General features: G+C 40.1%; 4 protein-coding genes across 7 annotated transcripts; 3 read left to right on the top strand and 1 right to left on the bottom strand.

Moving 5' to 3' along the window:
• The first annotated feature begins 295 nt into the window (after positions 1 to 295).
• LOC124407852 (atrophin-1) lies at positions 296 to 11121 on the top strand. Of its 3 annotated transcripts, none has more exons than XM_046884389.1 (16): positions 296 to 1488; positions 5616 to 5804; positions 5917 to 6030; positions 6150 to 6185; positions 6281 to 6307; positions 6498 to 6558; positions 6685 to 6887; positions 7036 to 7410; positions 7523 to 7761; positions 8129 to 8239; positions 8348 to 8568; positions 8660 to 8880; positions 8979 to 9143; positions 9312 to 9603; positions 9713 to 9857; positions 9952 to 11121. In XM_046884389.1, the coding sequence occupies exons 1-16, from the start codon at positions 1111 to 1113 to the stop codon at positions 10910 to 10912; spliced, it is 3738 nt and encodes a 1245-aa protein (XP_046740345.1). In that variant the 5' UTR covers positions 296 to 1110; the 3' UTR covers positions 10913 to 11121. The 3 variants fall into 3 exon arrangements, with proteins under 3 accessions (XP_046740345.1, XP_046740346.1, XP_046740344.1); XM_046884390.1 differs by having other exon boundaries at positions 8126 to 8239; positions 9327 to 9603; XM_046884388.1 differs by having other exon boundaries at positions 8126 to 8239.
• On the top strand, positions 2558 to 25107 carry LOC124407857 (RNA-binding protein cabeza-like). 2 transcript variants are annotated; one of them, XM_046884408.1, is made up of 9 exons: positions 2558 to 2568; positions 18574 to 18655; positions 19471 to 19869; positions 20022 to 20130; positions 21754 to 21782; positions 23748 to 23881; positions 24005 to 24366; positions 24476 to 24733; positions 24866 to 25107. In XM_046884408.1, the coding sequence occupies exons 2-9, from the start codon at positions 18643 to 18645 to the stop codon at positions 24903 to 24905; spliced, it is 1344 nt and encodes a 447-aa protein (XP_046740364.1). In that variant the 5' UTR covers positions 2558 to 2568; positions 18574 to 18642; the 3' UTR covers positions 24906 to 25107. The 2 variants fall into 2 exon arrangements, with proteins under 2 accessions (XP_046740364.1, XP_046740363.1); XM_046884407.1 differs by having other exon boundaries at positions 21751 to 21782.
• LOC124407858 (RNA-binding protein with serine-rich domain 1-B-like) lies at positions 13112 to 15179 on the bottom strand. Its single transcript, XM_046884409.1, has 5 exons — positions 14880 to 15179; positions 14377 to 14499; positions 14035 to 14301; positions 13699 to 13946; positions 13112 to 13605 (listed from the first exon to the last, which is right to left on the bottom strand). Coding segments are annotated over exons 1-5 (930 nt in total). The 5' UTR covers positions 14882 to 15179; the 3' UTR covers positions 13112 to 13315.
• LOC124407859 (mediator of RNA polymerase II transcription subunit 19) lies at positions 15359 to 17767 on the top strand. Its single transcript, XM_046884410.1, has 4 exons — positions 15359 to 15974; positions 16086 to 16242; positions 16325 to 16424; positions 16524 to 17767. The coding sequence occupies exons 1-4, from the start codon at positions 15788 to 15790 to the stop codon at positions 16803 to 16805; spliced, it is 726 nt and encodes a 241-aa protein (XP_046740366.1). The 5' UTR covers positions 15359 to 15787; the 3' UTR covers positions 16806 to 17767.
• Positions 25108 to 25688: the final 581 nt, after the last annotated feature.

Here is a 25688-nt window from a genome sequence, read left to right as displayed (position 1 = left end):
TGTGTGCATCGAGCTGAAGCCGTAATTAGACACAATTAGACAGAGAGACCACAGCTGGAGCCGGGTCTCTCTGTTACACGATCGAAAAAGTGGGAAGCAGTCGCCAGACGAGGAAAGCAACAGGGCAAGCGGGGAAGTATACTTGGATGAGACTACGTGTTTCCCCACATCAGTTACCGATTAAAGTGAGAGGTCCGACTCTAGCTGTTCTCTCCTTTTCGAATTGCGGTTTCAAGCCGCGCATTCTATCTATAAGTCTATGGCGACGAGCCGGTAGTGGCGCCATCCGGTGTTATTTTTGCGAACTGAGTTAGTGACGTTCACTCGGTTGGCAACAGTGGCGCAGGGTGATACGCACGTACCTAAGGAAGTAACTAGACGGAGGTTAATCGAAATCCACGACATTCGGCACGTCTTCTGCACGCCATGTTCCTGCTCTTTATATCGACTAGTGACAGAATGCGTGGTGCAACGATCGAATATTGTGTACTGACGGGAAGTTCGATGTACGGTTTGAGCCATTAGTAGTTTATAAATAAGCGAAATGATATATTGTGGTATACGTCAGGTGGTATAATGTGACACGACGAGCGAAATGCGGGCAAGTCGCGGCCATTTTACACTACAATGCGGCAACCGTGTGTGTATATTCAATCCGCCATTCCAAACAATCAGTGTTTCCTCAGGTGCATCTGGAACGACGGTCTTTAGCGATCCTACGGTTTGACATAATAATGAATTAAATTATAGGCGGTTTTTACAAGTCCGAGTGGTGCGGTGTTGCGGACACAAACGGGTGCGGATCAATGCGCGCGAGTGCATAACACCAAGGGAAGATTAGTTGTTCCCCCCGATCATCTTCTGTCTCCTTTCCCACCCCCCACCCATTACTCCCTCGGCCCTCCCCCTGCCGCCCCGTCTCTTTCCTCTCTTTCTCGCCCTCCCTCCCTCCCTCCCTCCCTCTTGATGTATTTTCTTGGTGGTCAGACCGCGAGAATGCGAATGAACGTGTGATATGTGTGTGCGAGGAAGAGACAACGACGACGACGACGACGTGCGTGCGTGTGCGACGACGACGACGATTGCGAATAAACGAAGCAGAAGTAAATAATGGAGATCGAAGTTAAGCAAAGAAATCAACGAAATCGGCGCAGGGAGCGAGCGCAACGGATGCTGGCCCAAAGGGAGAGTATCGCGAACGCCAAGCAACAGCAGCAGCAGCAGCAGCAGGGTTTAGCAGGATTGGGACTCGGGGGTGATCCGAGCGATCCTCGTACCACGGGAGACGACAGTCACAGCGGCGAGGACGAGCCTGGACCGCCTCACGGACTGGCTCGAGGACGGGGCAGAGTGCGAGCCCGTGAAAAACACCCCCGACCACCTCGTCCGCGGAAAAAGTCATCCCTCAATCACAAGGAGCCCCCCTTCGAGGAGGACATCGTCGACGGTTTTGCCATCCTTGCATTTCGCACCTACGAGGAACTCGAGGTAAACCAAATTCCCCTATCCTCTCTCTCTTTCTTTCTCTCTGCCTCCCCGTCTGTCATTCTCTCTCTCTCTCTTTCCTTTCCGAACCCCCCCTCCATCCCCTTCTACTCCCCCCCCCCCTCTCTACAGCTTGCCCACCACCAGGCTTTCGTGTCTCTTTCTTCGTGCATTGCACATCGAACGTATAGGGATATTTTCGTCCGCCGTTCGCTGATCTTATGCATTTCGCGTAATTTAAAGCCGTTTCTCAGGGGCTCCTTTTATTTCCCTTTTTCATTCTTTTCCCCGCTCTCCCTCACCCCCTCCGTCCTTTTCTTACTTCGCTTCGTGAAAATCTCTCGCGAGATAAACTGGCACTAGGTACGCGCTAGGTTATATCTACGTCTACCTACCGGACTCGATTCAATGAACAAAAGAATCCCCGTCTTGTCTGTTTGTAGGAGGAAAATCGTGCTTTGTTGATTTTTCTTTTTTCCCTAACGAATACTTGAATATGTGAGACATCCTTTGCCACATACTGTACAGAATATACTACCGTTCTATTATTTGCTGAGGGTTTACATTCGAGTTCAGCTATCTAAAATTGGGCAAATAAACATTGAGCGCTATTCTTGTTCTCTCTGACAATGTCTTTTAATTGTTTACTGTCGGAATTGCTACCATGTCTCCGTATCTTACCTACTTGTGTTCTCCGACTGACAGATTTTCTTATCACTATTTGGTGAGATTATTAATGGCGATGATATAATCACATGGAGGAAAAAAAAAAAAACTTGATAACCACACTTGATGCAGACTGAACGTATTAAATGATATACTTACATGATGTCAACCGAAATATGCAGTTGACATGGTTTCCAACGTATCTCGTCGACGATCTAAGGCCAAATTGACTGATAGACTTACGCAAAGTTACGAGTAGCACAGGACTTTGGGATTTTTCTCATTCTTCTTAACCAACCGGATAGTAAATTTTGCGATAACTTGGGAATACATAAGTTAATATTCAAACGACAGGGATCATTGGTCAGATTTATAAATTTCCTGTAAAATCCCTACGACACACATCGCGTATACTTTGTGCAAATAATTTGTATTTACTCAACTCATAGACAAACAGAGGAATTCGAATAATTCACACAGAGCTATCTTGAAAGCTTTTCATGCTTATTTGCAAATATTTTTCTTCTTTACTCCACCAACTTGGAGGAGTTGGATTTGTTTTGCCCAATTTTACCTTTTTTATTCGAATTGCTTAACTATACCAATCAAATGACCCGAGAAAAAAATTTATATCATGTTATTTACCAATAACTAATAAAATACTCTTTCCATATAAAATCACTGGCCATTAGTTGTTTTATTCACCAATAATCGTTGACCATCAAAAATGATTGATATCTTTCTCGCATCTTGAGTGGTTGTTGATAACTAGACATTTTTTATGAATCATCATGGTATGTAGCACTTCTTGCAGAGAGTTGATTCTCTTTTCAAGAAGCTTTTGCATTATCACCAATAATAAAACGACTAATACCTGTAGAATTGAACATATGTCTCGTACAAGTTTTCTTTCGTCTATCTATAATTCAAGTACAGAGCTAACTATGTACTTCATAAAGAAATTATATGGTATGATTACACTAACGGATAATCGTAATGAATTCCGTGTTTTTTTTTTTATTTCGTTTCTCATTTTTCCCCCTGTCAAATTTTGAGATAATCGCGATTGTCGGTCTAATTTCAGCTGATTGAATTAAAAATTGCATAACGTTGTAAAGCAGTGACTGGGTAGAAGCCGCGGATCTGAAGTCAAGTTTTCCCCCCATTGTGTAACGACCTTTACATCTCTGTTGTGTGTACCAACATTCATACGTGACACTTGGAGAAATGTGGCAACAGCGCAACAGTCCAGCGCCGAGCCGCGAGCCGAGCACAAGGCGCAAGTTGTAAAAGCGAGACACTCCGCACTTGGCTGTGGCTCTGGCTGTTCGTTCGTGTCTCTATCCGTCTGTTTGTCTGGCTCCCTGTCTGTCTGTCTGTTTGTCTGCTTGCCCGTTATTTATTTCGTTCGCCAGCTCTTAGTTACCGTTTTTAATACGACGATTAGCGTAATGCAAAATAAATAAAGAAGTAAAGAAATAACGAGATTCCGACGGAGCCTCGTTTTCATCTGAAAATAATCCCTCGAACCGAACGGGTGAATCTTAATTAGAGTATAGAGACGTGAGACGGGCAAGAGAGACACGCGCGCGCGGACCGCCTAACCGTCGTCGTATAATAATGAAAGCCTTCTTCAATGATAGTGAGTCAGTTCTTATTGTTGTACCCGGTGAAAACGGGCTGAACGAGCATCTTACTTCGTCTACAATCCGGTAGCCGTTCGCATTTGTTGATATACAAACCGCCAACGCTTCGATTGAAAATATTTTACTCTGAAAGAAAAACGCTGGGAAATCGGAAACAAAAAAAAAGAAACAGAAAACAAAAAAAAAAAAAAAAAAAAAAAAGACACTAAAGGGCATTCTAAGAGAAAGAAAACGAGAACGTGTCATAAACGCGGTACGTAAAAAATAATTGCCTCTTTTTAACGCTCTCACACACCCCTTGTTGTAACTAATTAACTCCTCTATTATCCCTCTTCTATTCTCTGTTTGTGTTAATGTGTGTGTCTGTGTATAATTCATGGATTTAAAAATCAGACTATGTGACGTATGCGTTGTCGATGAAGAAGTTTATGATATAAACAACGAAATACATATTTTCATTTCATCGACATCGCCCCTTTCGTTTATTTATTCAATAGAAGAAGAAGTAGTAAGCGAGAATATCACAGTCGCGTCCAATAAAGAGGAATGCGATTAGCTATAGGCGATATTGTAATTGCGCGGTTAAACGCGTCGCCTCCTCCTGGAGAAATTCGACGAAATGTGTTTGCACGTATTTAAGCCACGTATGTACCTCGTTACGCGCGAGACTCAGACCCGCTACGCGTTACGTTATAAGTAGGTATTCCTTCTTCGGCTGAGTACATACAAGCCAGCAGCAGCAGCAACAGCAGCAGCAGCAGCTCTCGACCAAAGCCGCGAAGGCCTCGACGGACGGCCACCGATCCACGGGGCGCACTGCCGCCGTTCGTTCGGTCAATGTCTTCTTTCTTTCTCCCTTCCTCACGACGCTCTCTCTCTCTCGCTCTCCCTCGCACACTCGACCGTCTCTCTGTGTAGTGCCTCCCCTTTCAATCTCTCGCCCTCTCCTCACCGCCTCCTCGTCGCAACTCTTCTCGCCGCTTTCTTCCTCTCTCCTCCCTCCCTCCTTCCCTCCCTCCCTCATCTCTCAGCCAGCCATTCCCGTCCATCCGTTTCGTTGCGTTCTTTTTCAGCCCCGTTCACCTCAGCATCGTTATCGCACCTTGTACATACGTACCGAATATCTCGTCGCTGTCACCTGTGAGACTTTTACCTACGTGTACAATGTACTCGCTACCGAAAACCATGCCGCAAACTTGGCAAACTGGCGTCAGATGTTTTAACACCACGAATATGAACTTTCAGGGTTTTTTTTTTTATATACTTTATGATGATTATTATTATTATTATTTTTTTTTTTTTTCCATCTATTCCAAATGCTACCACTGTATCAGATTTTTTTTTACCCTCTGTTGTCGATGGAAAAATATTGCATATTTATGAAAAAAATATTTTTTACAAGCTTACCTACGGTCGATGACTTTTTTTTATATATTCATTCCAGTCAGCAGATGAATTGTTGTTTTATCAATTTTTCGTATGACAATCTGTCTTCTTTATACATAGATAATCGGAAAACGTCGGTCAACTGTATAGATTTGAAGATGTAATCTAAGCATTTAATAATGATCCGTGATAAGACCTGATAATTTCTTTTTTAGAAGTGTACCAGATAATATTAATTATACCAATGTAATCAGGGCTATTAATGAAATATGATAACCATTGACTGCTATCGTACAAATTATTGAATAGTAAAATGCTGCCGACAGAAATGGTTGTAATAAAAGTTTACACCACATTGGTAGACTATCAGACTCATGTGTCATAGATATATAAAGATCATCAATTGATTTTGATTTTTTTTTCTCTTTTCAGAGTGCGATTAAGCTTGCTGGGAAAAATAATGTAAAGAAATTGCACACGCTGTTATCGATAGCTGATGAAAAACCCAAGATAGATACCGGTCAGCACAACCGACACAGTGGTGAACACCACATCAAAAATCATTTCAAACACAACCATTATACCCATAATTCCATTCTGACACCATCTACACTTACCCAGGTAATGAATTGATTAGTCAATTATAAATTTTTATTAATTTACTACTTGTAGCTCAGTATTTATTTTGCGATTTTTAACTCTTTGGTTCTAATTTATATTTTTCGTTTTTTAGGGCCTCGATGCAGGTACAAGCGACGATAGCGGTAGAGCATCTGAGCAGCTGCATGGACCTAGTATACCGAGGGATTGCCAAGACCCTGACAGTTCAAGGGACCATCTTAGCGACGTAAGTTTTTGCTTTGCATACCTGCAAAAAAAAATGAGAACTTATTTTCCGAATTCTAATTTCATAAGAATTAATTATTATTCGTAAATGATGTTAAACCTGCAATGTTTGAATTCCAGGCTAGCAGTCATTGCAGTTCGGGTAAAGGCTATATCGTGAGTATGATTTTAATTGAACTTAATACAATTTCGTTTATTTATCTTGCTGAATTGATATGCCGTAACAGTTTCGTCTATTTAATTTGTTACAGTGTGATAGTGAAGGAGAGGACGATAAGGTGAGTTATCATGGATAATACACTATCAAATTTTCCCAATTTTAAACTAATCTACGATCAACTTTAGATACTAAATACATGTATATGGATTGAGAACGGTGAACAGTTCAATCTGTTTGTTTCTAAAGACTTTATTTCAATGACCCTGGTAACACCTGTTATAAGATTAGATTATTTATACTTGTTTCAGGGATCAGATGCTGAGTCGATACTCTTTGAATCTTCTACCCCATCTCCTCTTGCACGTAAATGTGAGTAATAAAACACGCTTTTTTCACCTGTGTGCACAACGCACATGTTAATTTTTGAGTCACTGCAGATGCAAAATCGTCATTACATAAAGGAGAAAGATCAGTAAGAGTATTGTTGACTTGCAGTTGAGTTGCCATCTTCTTCACCTCATGTACTGCCTCCGACAAATGGGGCAGGAGGAACACCTCCAGATACCGGTGGACAAATTTCAAATCCAGCAACAGACGCACCAGCCCCTATACCACCCCCAGTGCCTGCCACTGCACCAGCACCTACGGTGCCCAGCCCTCCTAGCCCTACGCTACCTCCTCACATATCCCAGCCACCCGTAAGTACATTCGTTATAGCATATAGTTATATTTTCGTTTGGAATTGGAAAATTCAATTGATGCTGTGACCATCGACATTTTATCCAAGTCTTCCATTGAGTCTTAACCGAAAAGATAACAATTGTACTTATTTGGTAATTTTTTCAGATGACCAGTCCGCTAGCAGCGAATCCACGTGCAATAGCTCCGCAGCAGCGGCCTGCATCTCCAGCCCTTCCGCCTCCATCTCTGCCTCAACAACCGCACACCGCTATACCAGTGTTACATCCACCAAACGTACCAATCGTGTCCTCCAGTCACACTACCAGTCCTGCAGTGGCTAGTCTAGGAGTGACTCCCGCAGCCCCATCAAACGGGGCAGCAACTACGAGCTATCCACCTCCGTTACCAATGGCAGCTTATCCCCAAACACAGCCATCGTATCCTCCGCTTTACACACCGTACACCGCTCTGAATCACAGTCCGTATCTTCCCCCCACAGTGCCGTCACCCTCTCATTCAGCTTCTTCTAGAGCCGATGTGGTGAGTTTTGTTTTGTTTTCTTTCTTTTTTTTTTCCTAAGATCCTTGGCAATTCTTTAATTTATGTCTTTCACCTGAGCAGGTTACAAGATTTTTTGTTCTTTTTATTACAGAGAGGAAGCAGGGCATCGCCTTGCACAAATATAAACAAACAAGTTGCTGGAAACAACATGATGAACCACAGTAATACTCCGCTCAGTGCCGCGACAACGACATGTGTATCTACCATAACTAATACAGTTACGACAGCCAATACAATTGCACACAGAGATATTATGGCATGCAGCTTAGCTGGACGAAATAATAATTCACCTCGCGGCCACAGTCCTAACCGAGAACGAGACAGTTATAGGTATGTGATTCGGTATACATTGGCTACTTTGTATCATAATTTGTAGATTATTTATTAAGATGATGATTACTTCAATAACCAAGACATAGTACTGGAGAGTAATAGTATATCCTACATGTGAGCACATTATCGTAAAGCAGAAGCATTCTTAAGTTTAGCTGGTCTTGTGTTTCTATAACTAGAAGTCGCCTTTATATTCAAGAGTTGAATCTCTGTTGCAATGAACACGTGTGAAAGTGATTTACCTCATGTGTATAATAACTGTAACATTTACTCAAGATCGACCATGGATTGTTCATATTATTTTTCAATGTTTTAGAATTATTGAAAAGATTGTGATAATATAGATTACTACTCGTTACAGCAGCAACGTGAGTAGCCTAAGTCGGGGCAGTATAACACCTGTCAGTGTGCCAAACACATCCTCCCCAGCCAATTCTAGTCTACCTGCTTATTCCAAGGCTCAAGGATGGATCAGGTATGGACTTATTTACAAATAATTCCCAGACATTTCCGGATGAATTTCAATCGACATTATTCCTCTCCTTGGAAATTACCCAACTACAAGCGTATTTATAAATTACAGTAGCGGTACAACATCCCAGTTATCGCCAGCCACGGCAACTTCGGTGCCCAGACCTACGCCACCCCCTGTATCGTTAGGAATGCATTCTTTTCCACCACCTATGTTCGCGGCTCCGCTGCCGCCACCGGTGTCTACCTCGAGTCCACATACTTCGATGCCATCGCTTCCACCATCCACGTCAAATCCAAATCCATTTTCTGCAGAATCGCTTTTTCAATCCAGTAAGTTTCACACTAATATTTTACAGTACTTGACAATGTTATTAAATTATTAGTATTCGTGAAATTATATCAGACGCTAATTGAGGAAAAGGGGTGAGTCATGTTGCAGGTCAGACTGACATGTTACGGAGAGAATTGGATAGCAGGTTTCTCGCCTCTCAAGAACGTGGTGTAGGTGTTGGAAATCTGGGTCCTCCGCCATATCTTCGTACTGAAATGCATCATCATCAACACCAGCACACTCATGTACACCAACATACTACGCCGATGCTTCCGCCTCCAACAGCAACGTCACTTTTTCCTCCCCCAATTGTTAGTGTGAACTTTTGAAAGTTGATTTCTATTTTAATTTAAATTCAAAGTTGGGTTGAATGATTTCACGGTCTTGTGAATTTATTTTCAAATTACAGTTTAAGGACATTCCAAAAATCGGAGGTGTTGACTCTCCCTTTTTTCGTGGCAACCTCAACATGTCCAGTTACTCTGGTTTTAATGCTGGACTTATGCATCCTGGAATGGGTCCACCTTCAACGCCATTTGTTCCTCCGAACCATATAACTTCGTTCGCACCAAAGGTAAGACGATTCGTCGGTTATTCGTTTGCATCATCCAACTTAAGTTGTTCGTCAACCTAAATGATCTGTAAACAAAAATTAGGTTTGCAGAACATTGGTTTGAACTTACTTATAAAATTTCGCCATGATAAAATTTGCCGAAGTTCAATATATTTACATTAATTTAAGAATTTAAAATTTCAGAAGACGGGAAAATGGAATGCAATGCACGTACGCATTGCTTGGGAAATTTATCACCATCAGCAGAAGCAGCAAGCTGATGCAAAGGCTGGTGGTGTTGTCAGCGGAAAGACGGAGCTCCTAAGGCCACCCGGTCATTTATATCCAGGTGGACCAGGAACTGGTCTAGGAATGGGTAGTCCAATGGCACCCCCGTTTTCAGCAAATCTACCACCTACACATGCACCACATCCACCGCCCCATCCAGTTACATTTCTTTCAAATCCTGGATCTCATATGGGTAAATTTATTCAGGAAAATCTACTAAACCATGTCGGCTTTGTTGCCATCGTCCACGTCGACATTTTATGATTCTAATCGAAATAATGATATACCGATATTCATCATAGGAGCGGGGATGTCGCCTTTCGGAAGGTATCCGACAACGTTTGGTGCACCTAATCCAAACTTCCCTGGACTGTCAGGATTTCCACCTCCCCCGCGAGAGATGTCGTCGCTGGGAGGTTTGGGATCCGTTCACGATCAGTGGCGAGGGTGAGCATTGAATATTGCGATTCTTCAGCATTAACTATACGAGCAACAATTCAATCGATAACTGATGAATATTGTGCATGTAAACCTTCGGCAGGTTACAACGCACCAATCCTGGATATCCTCCAACGACAGTGTCGTGGAATTTGAAGCCAGAACCTCCTGTGATAGACAGACGAGCTGAGATAGAAGAAAGAGAACGTGAAAGGGAACGCGAACGGGAGCGGGAACGTGAACGTGAAAGAGTACGACGAGAGCGGGAAAGGGAGGAGCAACGCGAGCGGGAGAGGCGAGAGCGTGAAAAAGAGGAAAAGCGAAAACAGGAAGCGGCCGAGCGTGAGAGGGAGCGTGAAAGGAGAGACAAAGAGCGGAGAGAAATGGAAAGAAGAGAAATGGAGCGAGAACGATTGCTTCATCACAGTCGCATACCGGTAAACAGCGGCAGAGATCGCTCACCTTTGCGAAATGGCTCGACTCCGATCGACGCGGGTGAAGTGAGGGTGAAGGAAGAACCACGCAGCAAAGACGACGACGTCGTTATGCTTTCCAGGCCGCCTCCACAAGGACCCGGCCCTCTTTCCGACGCGAGGTATCATCCGCATCCCCACTCACATTCGCATCCGCCGCATCCGCACTCGTACCTTGCCAGACATTCTCACAGTATGCCTCATTCTTTGTCCCGAACTATGATGCCGACGCTAACTTCTCATCCGATGCAACATTTTCCACCACCTCCGAGTGCGACGCAGGGTGCGCCGTGGCCCGGTGATCCGTTTAGAGATCCGTATCGGTATGATCCTTTGCAGCAGCTTCGTTACAATCCGTTGATGGCCGCTGCTGCGTTTAGGGCTGAAGAAGAAGAGAGGGCGAAACTTTATGCCGGTTATGCTCCCCCAGTGAACCCTATGCGAAGCAAAGGTCCGAGTCCGGGTCCTCTGAGTAATCTTCACATGCATCACAGAGCTGGTCCTGGACCAGGAGTATCTGTCCGACCCTTAGAGCCGTCGCTTATGCATAATGATATTCATAAAAAAGAAGATGCTTCACAGTCTCGATGATATCATACGTTTCCAGCTTTGAGTAAGAAGGGAGAAAAAGGAAGGAGAGAAGAAGAACAGTGCAAACTAGAAGGACGTGAACTGCATTGATGTCAGAGCATTATTGATATTTTATATATTAAAAAAAAGCGTTATTTAAAGTTGTACATAAATTATTATATGATATTTATAGATATAAATAGAACGATTAATTGATGAAACCTTGTCTATAGATCGGAGGCGTGGAAACAAGGTATTCGTGAAATTGTGTCATACGCACCTAAAATATGGTGTCCGCAGTTTCGGGGATCTGACTGTCTATAGTGATAACTGATAACTTTATTATTACAACATTATGCGTACAGTTAAATACAATGTGTAATATTATATAGTAGGATGCGAGATGATGCTACGTAAATCGAAGCTAGGAATTTAAACAGATATAGCATTACTCAAAAATTATTTAATTATTTATTTATTATTGCGACGTATAAAAGAATTTGAATCTCTGTTACTCCATGGATATAATGTCGAAAATTCGTCTCTTCATTTAGTAGGTGTATTATCACGTTATGTGTATAAATTTAAATCTATCTTTATTTTTTATTTTTTCCTTTCAATATAACTTCAACGTTTAACCAATAGAGCTTAATTTCTAAATGATATAAATACTAAGTAGTATCATTCATACCTTCGGTAAAGATAGTATCGGCTCTGAGTTTTTTTTTTAACAATAGAGATGGTAAATGAAGCCTTGATGGCTTGATAAGCATTGTCAGTACTTTCCTGTGATATAATAATGGTATATGGATCACCGCTGGTGTTGCAAATGTGAGTTGCGCATGGACATATTTCGGACATAATCCATGGCTGCAATAACAAAATAGTAAATACTATGTCTTCAAAATTAGGTTATTCATATTTCAAATAAAAGACCTCCAAAGAAGGCAAAAGGGGGTGGGGGGAGGGGGGAACAAAAAAAAATGGAGTGAAATCCTCATGTCTTATAAATAGGAAGTAACAACGGAATTGAGACACTTTTATTCTATAAATTATACAGAACCATGGTTTGGCTGTTTCATTTGTATTATTTTACATCAAATGTACAATTCAATGAAACTGTGTATGCTAGATTCTAATCAAATTTTGACCCTCGGCAATAGACATGGTAATGTACACCTCACTAGTTTTATCTTTTAGTTTCACATTGTAGGCTAACGACCATCACAATATATTATGTGTGCATGTAATAATTTTTATAGATTCGTCTTTTTGAAGCTTTGTAAAAACTCTGTACAAATTTGACGATAATTTAGCGAAAATGTATTTCTCAAATCCAAGCACGTATCTGAGGACGCAGGTTCAAGATAATAGGGGGCGTACATTACAAAATGTTGATAATCCGTATGTATGTACTATATAAAAAGTAAAAATTCGTTCCAGTCACCGTTGTAATGCGTTAGAACTACTGCGATAGAACATTGTTGTTATGTTGCAGTACCAGAGATTCAATAGGAAATCCGTTAAAACAATTCTCCGTGCCATGGGCTACGTTAATTCTGTTCGGGACCCTTTCCATTATGGTTTTTGTTTTCAAATGAATTGTAAGGCTCCCACGATTTATTGACATTGTAAAGCCATTATAAAATTGTATATTATATAATTGATAATTACATACTATTTAAAGATTGTAGATATTTTTCATCAGTGCAAATTGCAATGCGATGCAATGATTCTGTTTTGTAGATATCGCGAGCATAGAACATTTTGTGTGAATAGATTTTTTCTAAAATTGATTCTTTGTAAAAGGGTCTAATAATCATAGTTTCTATCAAAGTAACCATGACTTCAATATTTCCCAGCCCTACATTTTATCCTGCGTTGTGTGTAATGATGACTGTAATCTTTAGATGAAAGCATCAATGCAAGTTCTGCATTGAAATTTTCTCGTATTCCTAAATACGTTCCAGTTTGAATTCGGGTAGAATGAAAATTTGTCAAAATTATATTCTATTTCTGTACTCATACCACTTACTGTACTTATTACCACTTGGTAATACTTCATCTTTGTGTATGTTGCGTTATTCGATAGATTCATTCAAATCTTGTCTTATCACGTGTTCTTAACCTTTGTTTACATGTATCAAGTAAAACTAACTTCGATGAAAGTTTTGTTGTACATTATGTTCGGTATATAAGGAGGGAATTTAAAGTTTTTTGAACTATTACATCGACCTTTATTTGAAATATGTCACCTGGCAACATTGATCAAGAGTTGATCAATGAAGCTGGTTACTCAGGCCCGTCAGAGAAATTACAATACTCAATTTCATTCCTTATCCATAATTATTTGATTACACCAGATGTTACAATAATTCCAATGTAAAAAATTATGCAAAATCAAGTTACACGGTCAATTGACATTTATCGAGAGCTACTTGAACTGGATCTTGTATAACGACGATGACGATGACGGGGATTGGACGGAGGGCTTCGGGAGCGCGTTCTTGGTCTGCGGCGAGGAGGTGGGGGACTTCTGCGACGATTCAATGGTGGAGAACGTCTTCGGTAACGTGGTGGCGAGTTACGACCTCCACCGCCCCATCTTATAGGGGGACGCCGTCCCATGGGAGGAGACATCCTGCGCATGGGAAGCGGCCTTGGCTTTGGCAGCAATACTGGCGCTGCGGTTATTTCCTGTCCGTCTATTTGGCCTGAAATTGAGAAGTGGTATGTTTGAAAAATCTTTCAATTAACAATCAAGTTAATAGATTATTATTAGTACACCTTATATCCAACATGTTTACCTCCATCCATGTGTTTCATAGCATTTTCCGCTTCGTCTGCAGTTTCAAATTCCACATAAGCAAAACCCTTGCCACTTGGAGGATGTAATCTATCTAGTGGAAAATCTACCATTTTTATGACTCCATAAGTAGAGAATATTTCAACAATGTGCTCCTTGGTAACATTGCGTGTCAGCCTTCCAATATGAATTTTTGTCGGCCTTGGGGTTGGAGAACGTTCTCTGCGTTTTCGCCGGGGTGAATGCGACCTGCAACAGGTGTTATAAGTTTTTTTTTCTCTGCCTTAAAAACAAACTATATATTTTGACAAACAAATTGCAAAAGCGATAGTTTCACCTGGAACGAGCTTTCGGCTTCGGCTTTTCGGCCACTGCATTACCAGACTTCTTCTTATCTTTGTCTCTTTCCTTTTCTCGTTCTTTCTCCTTATTGTCATGTTTTCTTGAGACATCCGCGCTCTTACTTCGGCTTCTTTTGCGACCTCTGTCTCGGGAACTTGCTGATGAACTCCCAGAGCTACTAGACGACGAACTAGACGAGGAGCTCGATCTGGAACTGCTGCCACTAGATGAACTTGAAGAAGCTGAGCTACTGTCTGATGAACTGCAAAATCAATAATGCGTAGATGAGTTCAATGTCGATACGATGAAACTATATTTATGGTTCTTTAGAATATACCTAGAACCACTACTCGACGAAGAAGCAGCACGCTTCTTCTTTTCTCGCCCTCTTTCTTTCTTGTTTTCCTTGTCGGTGGCTTCTGAATCACTCTTGCCAGCGCTGTCCTTGCGGCTACGTGCCCTGGAAAAATAATGTTATAATAAGAAATCAAATATTTCGATACAATGTAATTTGTACGGTACAGTGACTGTATACGAGTCACGTAGTAGGGGTTAGAAATTAGAAATTCTACTCCATTGTGCCGCTGCTGAAGGTTTCACGAATTATCATATTTTGTGGGTATCCAAATTCACATGGGAATGCGACATAGTAACCACCCTGCCGATGTTTGTTGTCCACAAAATGTTCAAATACGTACGCCAAGTGATACTCTTTTAATCACCCCAGCGTTAAAAAAAAAAAAAAAAGTACGTTACAGTTTGCTGATCATGAGCATACGAACGAGTACGGTGAATTTTTAATCATAAAAGTAGTTTTAAAATTGCACAATTATTACGTACATGGTTACCGGTGGTTGAACAGAAGATATGTTTTACTGCCTATATTTCCTATCATAAAATGGACGTGACGATCTGCTGTCCACTTTCCAGTTGTGAGCGAAATACTCGTGGTAAAGGTATCGCGAACGCGATATTGCGTAGATATCGTAAATTTATAGTTCAGATAACATTAACACCAGAAGTGATAACCACTATATTTATTATTTAACCCTTCAGTTTTTTCCATGCGAAAAAGTATTCGTATTTATTTCACTATGCAAAAAGCGTCACTTGCCGGCAGCACACAGTTAAGCTATGGGTCACAGTCATGGTGTAGTCGCAGTGATGTAAACGGTATAGAATGTTAAACATTACGGTTTAACCATAATGCGTTCATCCTGTGTTCCGCAAGCGAGCGTGTGTGACTCCCGTCAGTTTCATTCGGGTGTGCGCATCTAAGTTACCCGAATAATCATGGGCCAGGAATCATTAGTTTCCAATCGCAGTTTCTTGTCTGCGTTGAGTCACGTTGAGTGCGGCTGAGCGAGTCTGTCGCGATTATGGATGTTATGTATGTCACTTTTCGTCGCGTTATTTATTGTTTTTAAACAATGTGATAAGGTGGCTGAGAACCTGCGGGCATCCAAGTTCTTCAGCGAGGCTGCAATCCTCGCGTTTAATCTAGCGAGATTATTAAAGTAGCCGACATATGCACTAGACGGTGTAAAGTATCGTTGGTTCTCTGGGCATAGTTGCATCACACGAGGATCATCGCTGCAGTGAAATAACGTCCGGGTGGAGTATCGGCGGAGCGCACAGTTCCCATCGGTCTTTACCCTATTGTTAATTTCGCTGCAGTGTTTGTGCCAAAATAGGAAGAAAACAACATTGTTACTGTAGCGAAAGGGCGATGAAGTAAAGCCAGGAGAATGATGATGGGTGATCAGTTTCGTAGTAAAGTGGAACAATACTCACCAAAATCATCACCGAGGGGAGCCCGTTCCCCTGTAGTTTCACGTCAGGACTCGACCGGGACCCTCAAAACGACGATTTCCCTCGGCAAGAACCCCTCAATCGTCCACAGCGGGCCTTTCTACTTAATGAAGGAGCCCCCTGGTGAGATTATCACTTGTCAATTTAAAACCTCGAATTACGCATAACTAAATACACGTTGCCAGCTCTTAGTTATTTCAAGCTTAGTTCAAATGTCATATAAATATTTTCCAGGGCAAAGTGAACTCACGGGGGCTACAAATTTGATGGCCTATTATGGCCTCGAGCATTCCTATAGTAAATTCAGTGGTAAAAAGCTCAAGGAACAACTCTCGTCATTTTTGCCAAATCTACCTGGTATCATTGACGCGCCTGGTCACCAAGATAACAGGTACAAACTTGAAACATTATTATTTTGTATTGCAACGCGTTTAGACTGTTATTTTGATTAACATGTTGCTTTTTTCTTGCAGTTCTCTAAGGTCTGTGATAGAGAAGCCTCCAATCTGTGGAAAAGAACTTCTCCCGCTCAACAGTGTGCAACTTGCTGGATTTAGACTACATCCCGGACCTGTGAGTTCCTTCATTTCATTACATTCGCATTTTTCCGTTGAAAAGATTTATTTTATTGTTGACCCAAAACTGTCTGATATCCGTCTCTTAATTTTACAGCTCCCAGAGCAGTATCGTTATGTAAATCAGGCACCGCAACGAAAGCACAAGAATAAAAACAAAAAGCATAAACATAAGCCTGGAGAAACTCTGAGTGGTCAAGAGGCTACTACCACTGATACAGGGGGACCTGATCCCCATGAAAAGAAGCATAAGAAACAAAGGAAACATGATGAGGAGAAAGAGCGGAAGAAACGGAAGAAAGAGAAAAAACGAAAAAAACAAAAACACAGCCCCGAACATCCCGGAGGTCTCACACCCTCACAGCATTCCAATACGTGATCTCCATCCTTTCCATTTTTATTCATCTAATCGATTATACATACCTGTGTTGTTCGTACACAAAGTGAAACGAGACGACGAGTTTAATTCACTTATTCAGAAATCATAGAACTGCCCATGTGCCTTGCTCAATTCAACGCGATGTATGAAATTTAAGCTCTTTCTTAGCTAAAGGATATCTCATGTTATTTCTAAACTGCAGCCAATACATATGACATATAATGTATTGGCGTGATGCTTCGGTTACTGTACAGGTGAAATAAAATCTCATTGCAATTATAGTAATTTTAGATAGGACGTTTATTGGTGAACTCGGCCTGTCTATCACTCTGTTTACTTACACCGTTTTAGTCCTGTAATCGGCCAAAGTGTATCCCGGAATTCATGCAGTTCTGTGAAACCTAATTTCATCGTCTCAGTTTCAAAAAAAGGCTGTGTGTCCAGTAGTATAGTCTAATGTCTATAGAGATTGTTTTGACTATTGAATACTAAAAAAAAAAAACGATCATGAAAAAACATTGTTTGTATTGATGACAATTTGTTAACATCACCAGTTGTTGGCATACTGATATTAGGAATTGAAAATCGAAGTGGAACCATTTCAAAAATTTATAACTGGCTACGAGAGGTACTTTGCTAATCATCGATACCTGAGCGAAGTTTCGTGTGCAAACAATTGTTACTTACTACCCTTATAATTTGATATTAAACAAGAGAAAAGTCAATGAGACGAATGATGTGTTCACAAAACAACTAGTTAATTATAAAAGAATGAATTGATTAAGAATATTTATGCCAAGTAGTAAAATAAATGCAAAATTTATTATTTACCAAATTTCAAACGCAAGCCAATTTTTGATCTAAAGTATGGTATAACGAATTTGTAGATTGATTGAAACGTGGATTATCCTATTCTATTTGTACATATTACCTACAATATAACAAACCCTGTAACATTTAAACCGAAGATTTGAATAATTTAATATCTAACAATAAGAAACAATGCCAAAAAGTTAAAAAAAGCCAACTGACAGTGACACGTTTTAATCTTATTTTATCAGTATCACAGGCAAGTATTTTAAATGATATCCACACTGACTTGCAGTTAGTGAACGCTTGGAAAACCAACGGCAATCCCAAGTGTGTGGTCAAACTGAAGCAAAATAAATGAAAATCATTAAATGCCCATCGCTTTAATCCAAAAACATGCATTACGGTTAAACGTAAATTTGAAAGAGAAATACCAAATGCGCAAGATTATCGTGATGTTGATTATTACATTTTTCATATGTTCGATGTAGTTATAATTTATTTAACATATAATCGCAACAATTGTATTTCATCATATGTGTTTCATTATTCTGACGCGTGTCTGGTATCGATCCCTAATTATCTTTCAAATAAAGTAAGAATAGTTTTCTTGAGAACTCGGGGCACAGAAAGTGTAGCGGAGGAGTGAGAGAAAGAGGTATTTGTAGGTTATAGTCTGTTTCTCTCGCTGTACACCTGATTGGCTGACACGATCCCACTCAGCGAATCAGATGCAGAGTGAGAGAGACAGACTAGCTCTATAATATGCATTTTCGCGCGGTCGATGGATGGGTTGAAAAGCATGAGTGGCTGTGGCTGGTTGGGCTGGTGTAAAAGGCGGCCATTGCCGGCACTAGGAGTCTCCGTGGGTGTAACTCGTAGGTTATAACTTCACGATATCGCCGGTAGTCCCCAAGTGGCCGATCCGTTCCCGCCATTACGTGTGCCCACAGCCCAGGCGTGTGCGGTGTGCCTTGAGCAGATAGAGCGTCGCAATTCGCATTTGTGAAGGACGCTACCGGCCACGATGACCGATAATCGTAAGTATTATTTATTCGTTGTACCGCCAAGCTCGTTTGTAGATAATATTATAGACTGTCCCTTATCGGATTACTGTAATATTTGTGCATAAGAGTCAGTAATGGATCAGCATCTCCTGGGGCGTTTTTACTAATAGCCGTCCATGCTATTTTCCGTCGGTCTTGATTCTGCCACGCCACTAATTTTATCGAATTAAACTTGATGATACCTACATTTAGACGGTAATACTAAGTTTCTTTCCTTTCAATCGATACCATGATTCTTTTCTTTCCTACCCAAGCCGCATAGTTAATTCAGAACATTACATTTTCGGGAAGAAAATGTGATTTTGCTGCCTGATCAATAATCACAACTACAAATCACGCGTTTCGTGCTTACGCGTTGCTAATTGTAACATGGAGTCTTATCAATCGTGATGTTGACATGGTTTATCATAAATTGTATACTTTCCAAAATCACACACGGTGTGTTTTTAAGTTGAAATTGGATTGTGTATCTCAGTTCATTAAGCTTCTCTCAATTTATGAAATTTTATTACTATCACTGTTTGTAAAATATGTAAATATGTACTCCATGCTCAAAAATTTAACTACCCTTCCATGCTACCATGGACACCAACTGGAACTGGGATTCTATTATTTTTTATAAGTCATGTAACAGATATTCAATGATTCTCATGAAATGTTACTTTTGGTAAACAAACAGCTGGATTATATTTCATAATTTCACTACTTCGTCAATATGATTCTATACGGAGATAAAAAGAGACTTGAAAATTAGTTGTTGAATTGCGATTCGTTATTATCTTTGACAGAATACAGCGCCTATCAGCAGCAGGGTTATGGCCAATATACCCAACCTCCACCCTCTGGGGGGCAAGATACATCGTATCCGCCACCTTCCGGTGGTAGTACCAACTACAGCCAATATAGTCAACCACCGCCGAGCAGTAACACTTATGGAAATTATAGCAACTATAACCAAACTAGCGGAACTGATTATACCCAAACCCCGAGCCAAGGAGGCTACAGTCAAAACAGCTATGGGGGTGGAAATTCTGGATCTGGTGGTGGTAGTAATTATAGCTCTGGCTACAACCAAGGAGGAGGAGGAGGTGGGGGAGGAGGAGGAGGTGGTGGTGGTGGTACTGGAGTAAGCGGAGGAGGTAGCGGTGGTTACAATCGAGGCGGAAGTGGAGGCGGTTACGGAGGAGGTGAGAAACTGAATTTAACTCATAAGAACTCGGAAACTCATTTACAATTTCGGTCCAAATAGACTTTAGTGGATACGAGTTGTGTTTATTACATGTAAGCTCGTGTCTGAAGCTTGGAAATTGCATACGTTATTGTGGAAATTAATGTACAGGTCAAGGAGGAGGCAGTGGAGGTGGAGGTGGAGGTGGAGGAGGTAGATTTGGTGGAGATCGCGGTGGATATGGGGACCGCTCAGGCAGTGGTGGAGGGGGAGGATACAAGTAAGTTTCTGAATTAAAATTGTTCCGTTATCGAGAGAAGGATTATCTGAAAAGAGCTGAATGTAAGCCACCCTGAAACTAATTTTATGCATACATCTACATATATACGATATAAATAAATATATATATATATATATATATAATGTATATATATATATATAAACATTCATCAAAGGAAAATGAAAACAGAAGAAATTATGAATGTATGGAAAAAATGAAAAAAAATTGCCGAAACTGTACGACAAAGGTAATGAAATTGAAAGGTTCTATTACACTATTAATAGTACTGTTAGCAGTATTACTATGTACAGTAACGTTGATTGTAACGAACACTGAATGCTTTATATCCAATGGTCTTATGCCCAATTGGGCGTTAATGTGTTTGAAGTGTGTCTACAGGTTTAACACACAGGTTTAACTGGTATAAAGGTAACTGCAGGTTGTATATGACAAATGACGAAATAAGGTTGATTGTGTATGTTTCGCAAAAGTACCCCGGCATTCATGTTCACTATGTAAATGCCAATGTGTTTCTGCATCATCGTGAAACGGTTGTAAAGGTTCTTTTAAGTAATGTGAAAATATTCAGCAGGCGCGTGTCATTGACGTAAATGACACATTGCAGCTATTTAGAACTACCAAACTTGACCTGACACTTTTTTAAAGGGCATTTGTAAGAGATTACATCCACTCTTAAGTATTTTCAGGGTCTCTAGCAAACTCAATTTTTCAGTTTTAACAATGAATTACTGCTGCGTTCGTAAATGTATGTGTGTGAAATTTTCTTGTCTTACAAAAAATGACTGAACAAATCTGTCGCTTTTTCTCTTAGTCTTGTTCACAACACACTAACTTGCATTACACAAGCGTGTAATTAAGTATCATCTGATGAAAAACAATAACTGCAAATTTGGCATGAAAAACTTTGAATAAGAGCTATTTCATTTGTTTGGCGAATCTTTGCAGATTCATCTATTTTCAGTATAAATGACAGTTTTCCTTTATGCGTGATTGCACTACCAATGTAATCTAGTAGTAGAAAACGAAAACAAAGACATTCGTCAATTTCGACACTACAAGAATTATCGTACCTGCTGATTTAGAAGATAAATAATTTCACCTAAGAAAGCAAGTCCAATTTTGGCCGTGTATTTGGGGCATGGTAAAAAAAATATGCTGCTTAATTATATACGATGCTTAACGACAGATTGAGGTTTACTTCAAACTGACTATTTTCAACTACAAACCAATGTTTATTTTATGTAATCTCTTACTATGCTAAAGTATATCAATTCATTGAGACGTTTGATTTTTGAGCTCAACAACAGTTGGTGTACCTTGAATTTATTCATCTTACATTGCTATTCATCACACGAAAGTATATGTTTATATATTTCCAAAAAGCCACGAGGACAAACTGCCAAACCCAAACTGACAGACATGACTTGTTTGTGTATTGTGATAGTTGAAGAAATAATCTAGACTTCAAAGACATTTAGACAGTAGGTGCATCAAGAAGAAAGAGCAGTGGCGACCAGCATTTGAATCGCCATGCAACAATCGATCGATCAGTCTCTGTCCATGAGTCGACTCATTGGTATATCTGCTTCTGTGTTTTAGCAGTGGCGGTGGCCGTGGTGGTTATAACAAAGGTAAATGCACCAGGCTGCCTGTACTAGCCTGGTGCTATTCACGCATTCACTCTAATTACTTAAAACTTAAATACTTGGTTACTTTGTAAAATATGAAAGGGCTGCCATGCAACAGTTTCAGACTCCGGATACAATGATATGCGTATGTTTATTTACGGAGGGTCTTTAGAGATATTAAGTAGCTGTGGATATGTTGAGAAACAAGGAAGTTCAAAACTGTCAGTACTAATTTGTACTTCCGCTCTTTTTGTTTTCTATGTTATCATCGGAATCACCTTAAACTTATACTGATAATAATTATAATCCGCTGACATCTGTCGTGACAACCTATCCATACTACAATGCGTTAAATAATAACATGCGATGCAATTTCTTTCATCATTTGAGGTGTTCATAAATTATTATTGTGGTACATTTATGGTTCGGTTGATTCAATGCGGTAGAATTTGAATCAATTATCAATTATCCATGTGCGTGTGGCTAGGCATGAATGAAAAATGAACCAGAACAGCCTCCAAGTTGAGTTACGAAGTGCACTATACTAATTTCTATATTGCTCTTTGTTATAAGCTGTTTTTTAAATCATAAGTATAACTGTGCTAAGTTTTAATCAGCATACCTACTCTTTATTGAGTGAAATTTTAGTTCGTTCTTTTTCCAATTCTTCCAACCAATGGTTTATTATAATTAATTTTAATCCAGAATATTTTCCTCATGGTAAATCAGACAATAATACAACGCACAAGTCTGAACAACAAGCGTTTACTTGATAATTGTATGTCAACTGGTGAAGTCATTAGCCATAACAAACTAGCGATTGATAATGTGACTATGATGCCTCACTAAAATGAATTGATTGATATATTCATCGACCTCAGGGATGTTAGAAGGGTTGAAATAATGTCGCAGCCCTTTTGTATAAAGATCTGCAACCTTGTGTTAATATTTGTACTTTATTGAGTATTGTCATTCATGCTAGATTATTGCGTGATTGTAAGCAAAATTTTGACGACGTATTTAGAGGCGTGAATTAAAAAAATTTAAATATCAGCTTGTAAAATGTGGTGAATTACGTTTTTCGTTAATATCTATGGTATAGGTGTTTGAAGCGACGCTTCTCAGGTCTTCATTTACAATGTGTAAGAAGCAGTCTATGGTTAATAATGTATTGGTATTGAATTCCTATATTACCAATGCAGTTTTCTTTGGAGTAATTTTAAATAATATACGTCATTTTAAAATACCTCGATGTATCAGGTGATGAACAAAATATGCTTGTGCATTTTATAAAATGCAAGATCTTCACTTTAATATAAGTTACAAGTATACTTAAGGAAGGGGACATGATTTTTTATATTTATCAATTGTAGGGTCAGTTCTTTTGATAAGATGTTTAAAAATTGGCGTCAAATTACCAATTTGTAATGGATTGTCGACCACTAATTAGATTAGCTAATAACTCAAATATAAATAATGTATAAATTAATTGGTATGCTCAAATTACTACATGGGAACAAGTATTGACTGTTTAAACGACATGGATGTGTTAGATAACAAATGAGAGTAAAGTGAGAACAGAAATGAAAATATTAGGGTTCGACATTGGGTAAAAATTGAGAAACAGCATTTTAAAAGTTACGAACGTATTTGCCCCTGTGACAACTGTTTGCTCTCGTTTCATCATTAGTACTACACAGCAGTACTACATGACAAATAATACTTATTGTAAATAAATCAAAGTTGCTTTAGTTGTCTTCCTCTTTTTTCATCAGGCAAACTATTTTTAATGTCATAAGGCAATACACAGTGAAGCAGCATTTTATTCGTACAAGTTTTACATCCTAGGATTGCAGTTTGAATTAGCTTACTAGAACTAGGGATTGGACTAGGGGTAGTTGATGCGTTGGCAATTCAGTTAGGGTTTTTGAGTTTGAAGATCAGTGACTAATATTGGATGTGTTGCAGGGGGCTATGGTGATCGCGGCAGTGGCGGCGAGGGGATGGTTGTTCAAGAAGACACAATATTTGTTTCTGGGATGGATCCTACCGTGACGGAAGATGAAATATGCGAACACTTTGGTGCAATCGGAATTATCAAGGTTTGTTCAGTATTCATAACTAAATTTATAGTGTAGATAATTTGTTTTATCATTCTCTTGAAACGTTAGACCTTCAATACCATTATTAACTAATCTTTGAATTTGTAATTGACATTTTTGTAGAACGATAAACGAACTGGAAAGCCAAAGATCTGGATGTATAAAGACAAAAATACAGGTAAACCAAAGGGTGAGGCAACAGTGACATACGACGATCAGAATGCCGCTCGCTCAGCAATAGATTGGTTTGACGGCAAAGAGTTCAAGGGTTTTACCATAAAGGTGCAAATCGCACAGCACAAAAGTAATTGGCAAGGTGGTCGTGGAGGAAGTGGCGGAGGTATGGGCGGTGGCGGAGGTCGAGGAGGAGGTCGAGGCCGTGGAGGTGGTTTTGGCAGCCGTGGGGGAGGAGGTGACAGAGACGACCATTCGCGTGGAGGTGGTGATGATCGGCGTGATGGTGGAGGCCGGGGAGGAGATTGGAGGTATGTCAATTATGAAAAAGAATTCAAATAATTGGTACCGGGAATTCTGGCAAAAACTGGCAGTTGTTCTTGGAAATTTCGCAAAATACGTCAAATGTAATTTTTACAGGTGTCCCAATCCGGATTGCGGAAATACAAATTTCGCTTGGCGTGATCAATGCAACTTGTGCAAAAGTTCGAAGCCTGAGGGCGCTGGTGGGGGTGGTGGTCGCGGGGGTGGTGACCGTGGAGGTCGTGGCGGCGGTGGCTTTCGAGGAGGAGATAGAGGAGGCCGCGGCGGAGACAGGGGCGGTCGAGGTGGAGGTTTCCGGGGAGACAGGGGTGGTGGACGTGGAGGCCGAGGGGGACCAATGCGAGGTTCCGGCGGGTTAGTACAAACGAAATTTTCTAACTGCTGTGCGATCTATTTTGATTGCAAAATTTGACGCTCTTCAGAATTATGCAGTTCAATGATAAACGTTAATTTTGGATTAAAGGCAAATTTCTTGTGTTCTTTCAGTCGTGGGGACAGAGATAGAGATCGTCAACGTCCGTATTAGATGTATGCATGTACAAAAGAAGAGCGTCTCAAACAAAGTTGCATACATTCGACGCACTTGTGTGCATTCTTCACAAGATAAAGATCGTGTATTAACCTGTGGAACATGCATTTTATTTACTAACACTTTTGTACTCATGTTAAAAATGGTACCCGATGTGCAGTGAATTTTAATAAATCATAAGCCTAGTTTGTAAATGTCAGACAAACTGTTTGATTCCGTGTAATATTGTATCTTTTATATGTAAAAACCATGTAATGTAGAAGACCAAAGATTGAGCAAGCTTTATTTAGATAGTATGTTTAAGAGCTATGGGATTTATTAATGGACAAGAACCACCTTCGTTACGAATGTCTCTGTTGCAATAGACGAGCAACTAACGGAACATGACTCGAAAGAAACCAACGATTTTTGGGCAAAAATTTATTCATCTCGGAATGGTGTTTCGACTCTATTCTTTAATCCGAACAAATTCACTTTATTCTTTTTTACATTCGCGATTGTTTGAGGCGATAGTAAGGTTGATAATTTTTTAATTTTTGATCAGAATATACGAAATGCAATTCGAAGAACAAACGCCATTTTGGGTAATAATATAATTAATAGAGATCAGTGGCTCATCATATTTCCATAGACGCCTTGTGAGATGAAAGGAAATATTTTGTGCCCAAATGACCATATCTTTATAATCTGGAGCAAGACAGAACTCAGACTACGAATAGCTACGGCGTTAATCGAAACCTGAGTATGTACTGAGCGTGTTTCGAGTGGGAGTGATAAATT

The sequence above is a fragment of the Diprion similis genome, chromosome 7 (genome assembly GCF_021155765.1).
Source record: "Diprion similis isolate iyDipSimi1 chromosome 7, iyDipSimi1.1, whole genome shotgun sequence".
In the NCBI taxonomy this organism is placed as follows: Eukaryota; Metazoa; Arthropoda; class Insecta; order Hymenoptera; family Diprionidae; genus Diprion; species Diprion similis.
This window is presented reverse-complemented; position numbering and strand designations above follow the sequence as displayed.

What these genes read in the sequence shown, in the direction of transcription:
- LOC124407852 (XM_046884388.1), top strand. Translation starts at nt 1,111, where the DNA reads ATGGAGATCGAAGTTAAGCAAAGAAATCAACGAAATCGGCGCAGGGAG. An exon ending in CGAGAACGAGACAGTTATAG is followed by an intron (nt 7,762 to 8,125) that starts GTATGTGATTCG and finishes TACTCGTTACAG; the next exon opens with CAGCAACGTGAGTAGCCTAA. An exon ending in AGAATCGCTTTTTCAATCCA is followed by an intron (nt 8,569 to 8,659) that starts GTAAGTTTCACA and finishes ATTGAGGAAAAG; the next exon opens with GGGTGAGTCATGTTGCAGGT.
- LOC124407858 (XM_046884409.1), bottom strand. An exon ending in AAGCCGAAAGCTCGTTCCAG is followed by an intron (nt 13,947 to 14,034) that starts GTGAAACTATCG and finishes CACCTGTTGCAG; the next exon opens with GTCGCATTCACCCCGGCGAA. An exon ending in TATGAAACACATGGATGGAG is followed by an intron (nt 13,606 to 13,698) that starts GTAAACATGTTG and finishes TCTCAATTTCAG; the next exon opens with GCCAAATAGACGGACAGGAA.
- LOC124407859 (XM_046884410.1), top strand. Translation starts at nt 15,788, where the DNA reads ATGATGATGGGTGATCAGTTTCGTAGTAAAGTGGAACAATACTCACCA. An exon ending in CCTGGTCACCAAGATAACAG is followed by an intron (nt 16,243 to 16,324) that starts GTACAAACTTGA and finishes TTTTTCTTGCAG; the next exon opens with TTCTCTAAGGTCTGTGATAG. An exon ending in TTAGACTACATCCCGGACCT is followed by an intron (nt 16,425 to 16,523) that starts GTGAGTTCCTTC and finishes TTAATTTTACAG; the next exon opens with CTCCCAGAGCAGTATCGTTA.
- LOC124407857 (XM_046884407.1), top strand. An exon ending in GGTGGAGGGGGAGGATACAA is followed by an intron (nt 20,131 to 21,750) that starts GTAAGTTTCTGA and finishes TCTGTGTTTTAG; the next exon opens with CAGTGGCGGTGGCCGTGGTG. An exon ending in CCGTGGTGGTTATAACAAAG is followed by an intron (nt 21,783 to 23,747) that starts GTAAATGCACCA and finishes GATGTGTTGCAG; the next exon opens with GGGGCTATGGTGATCGCGGC.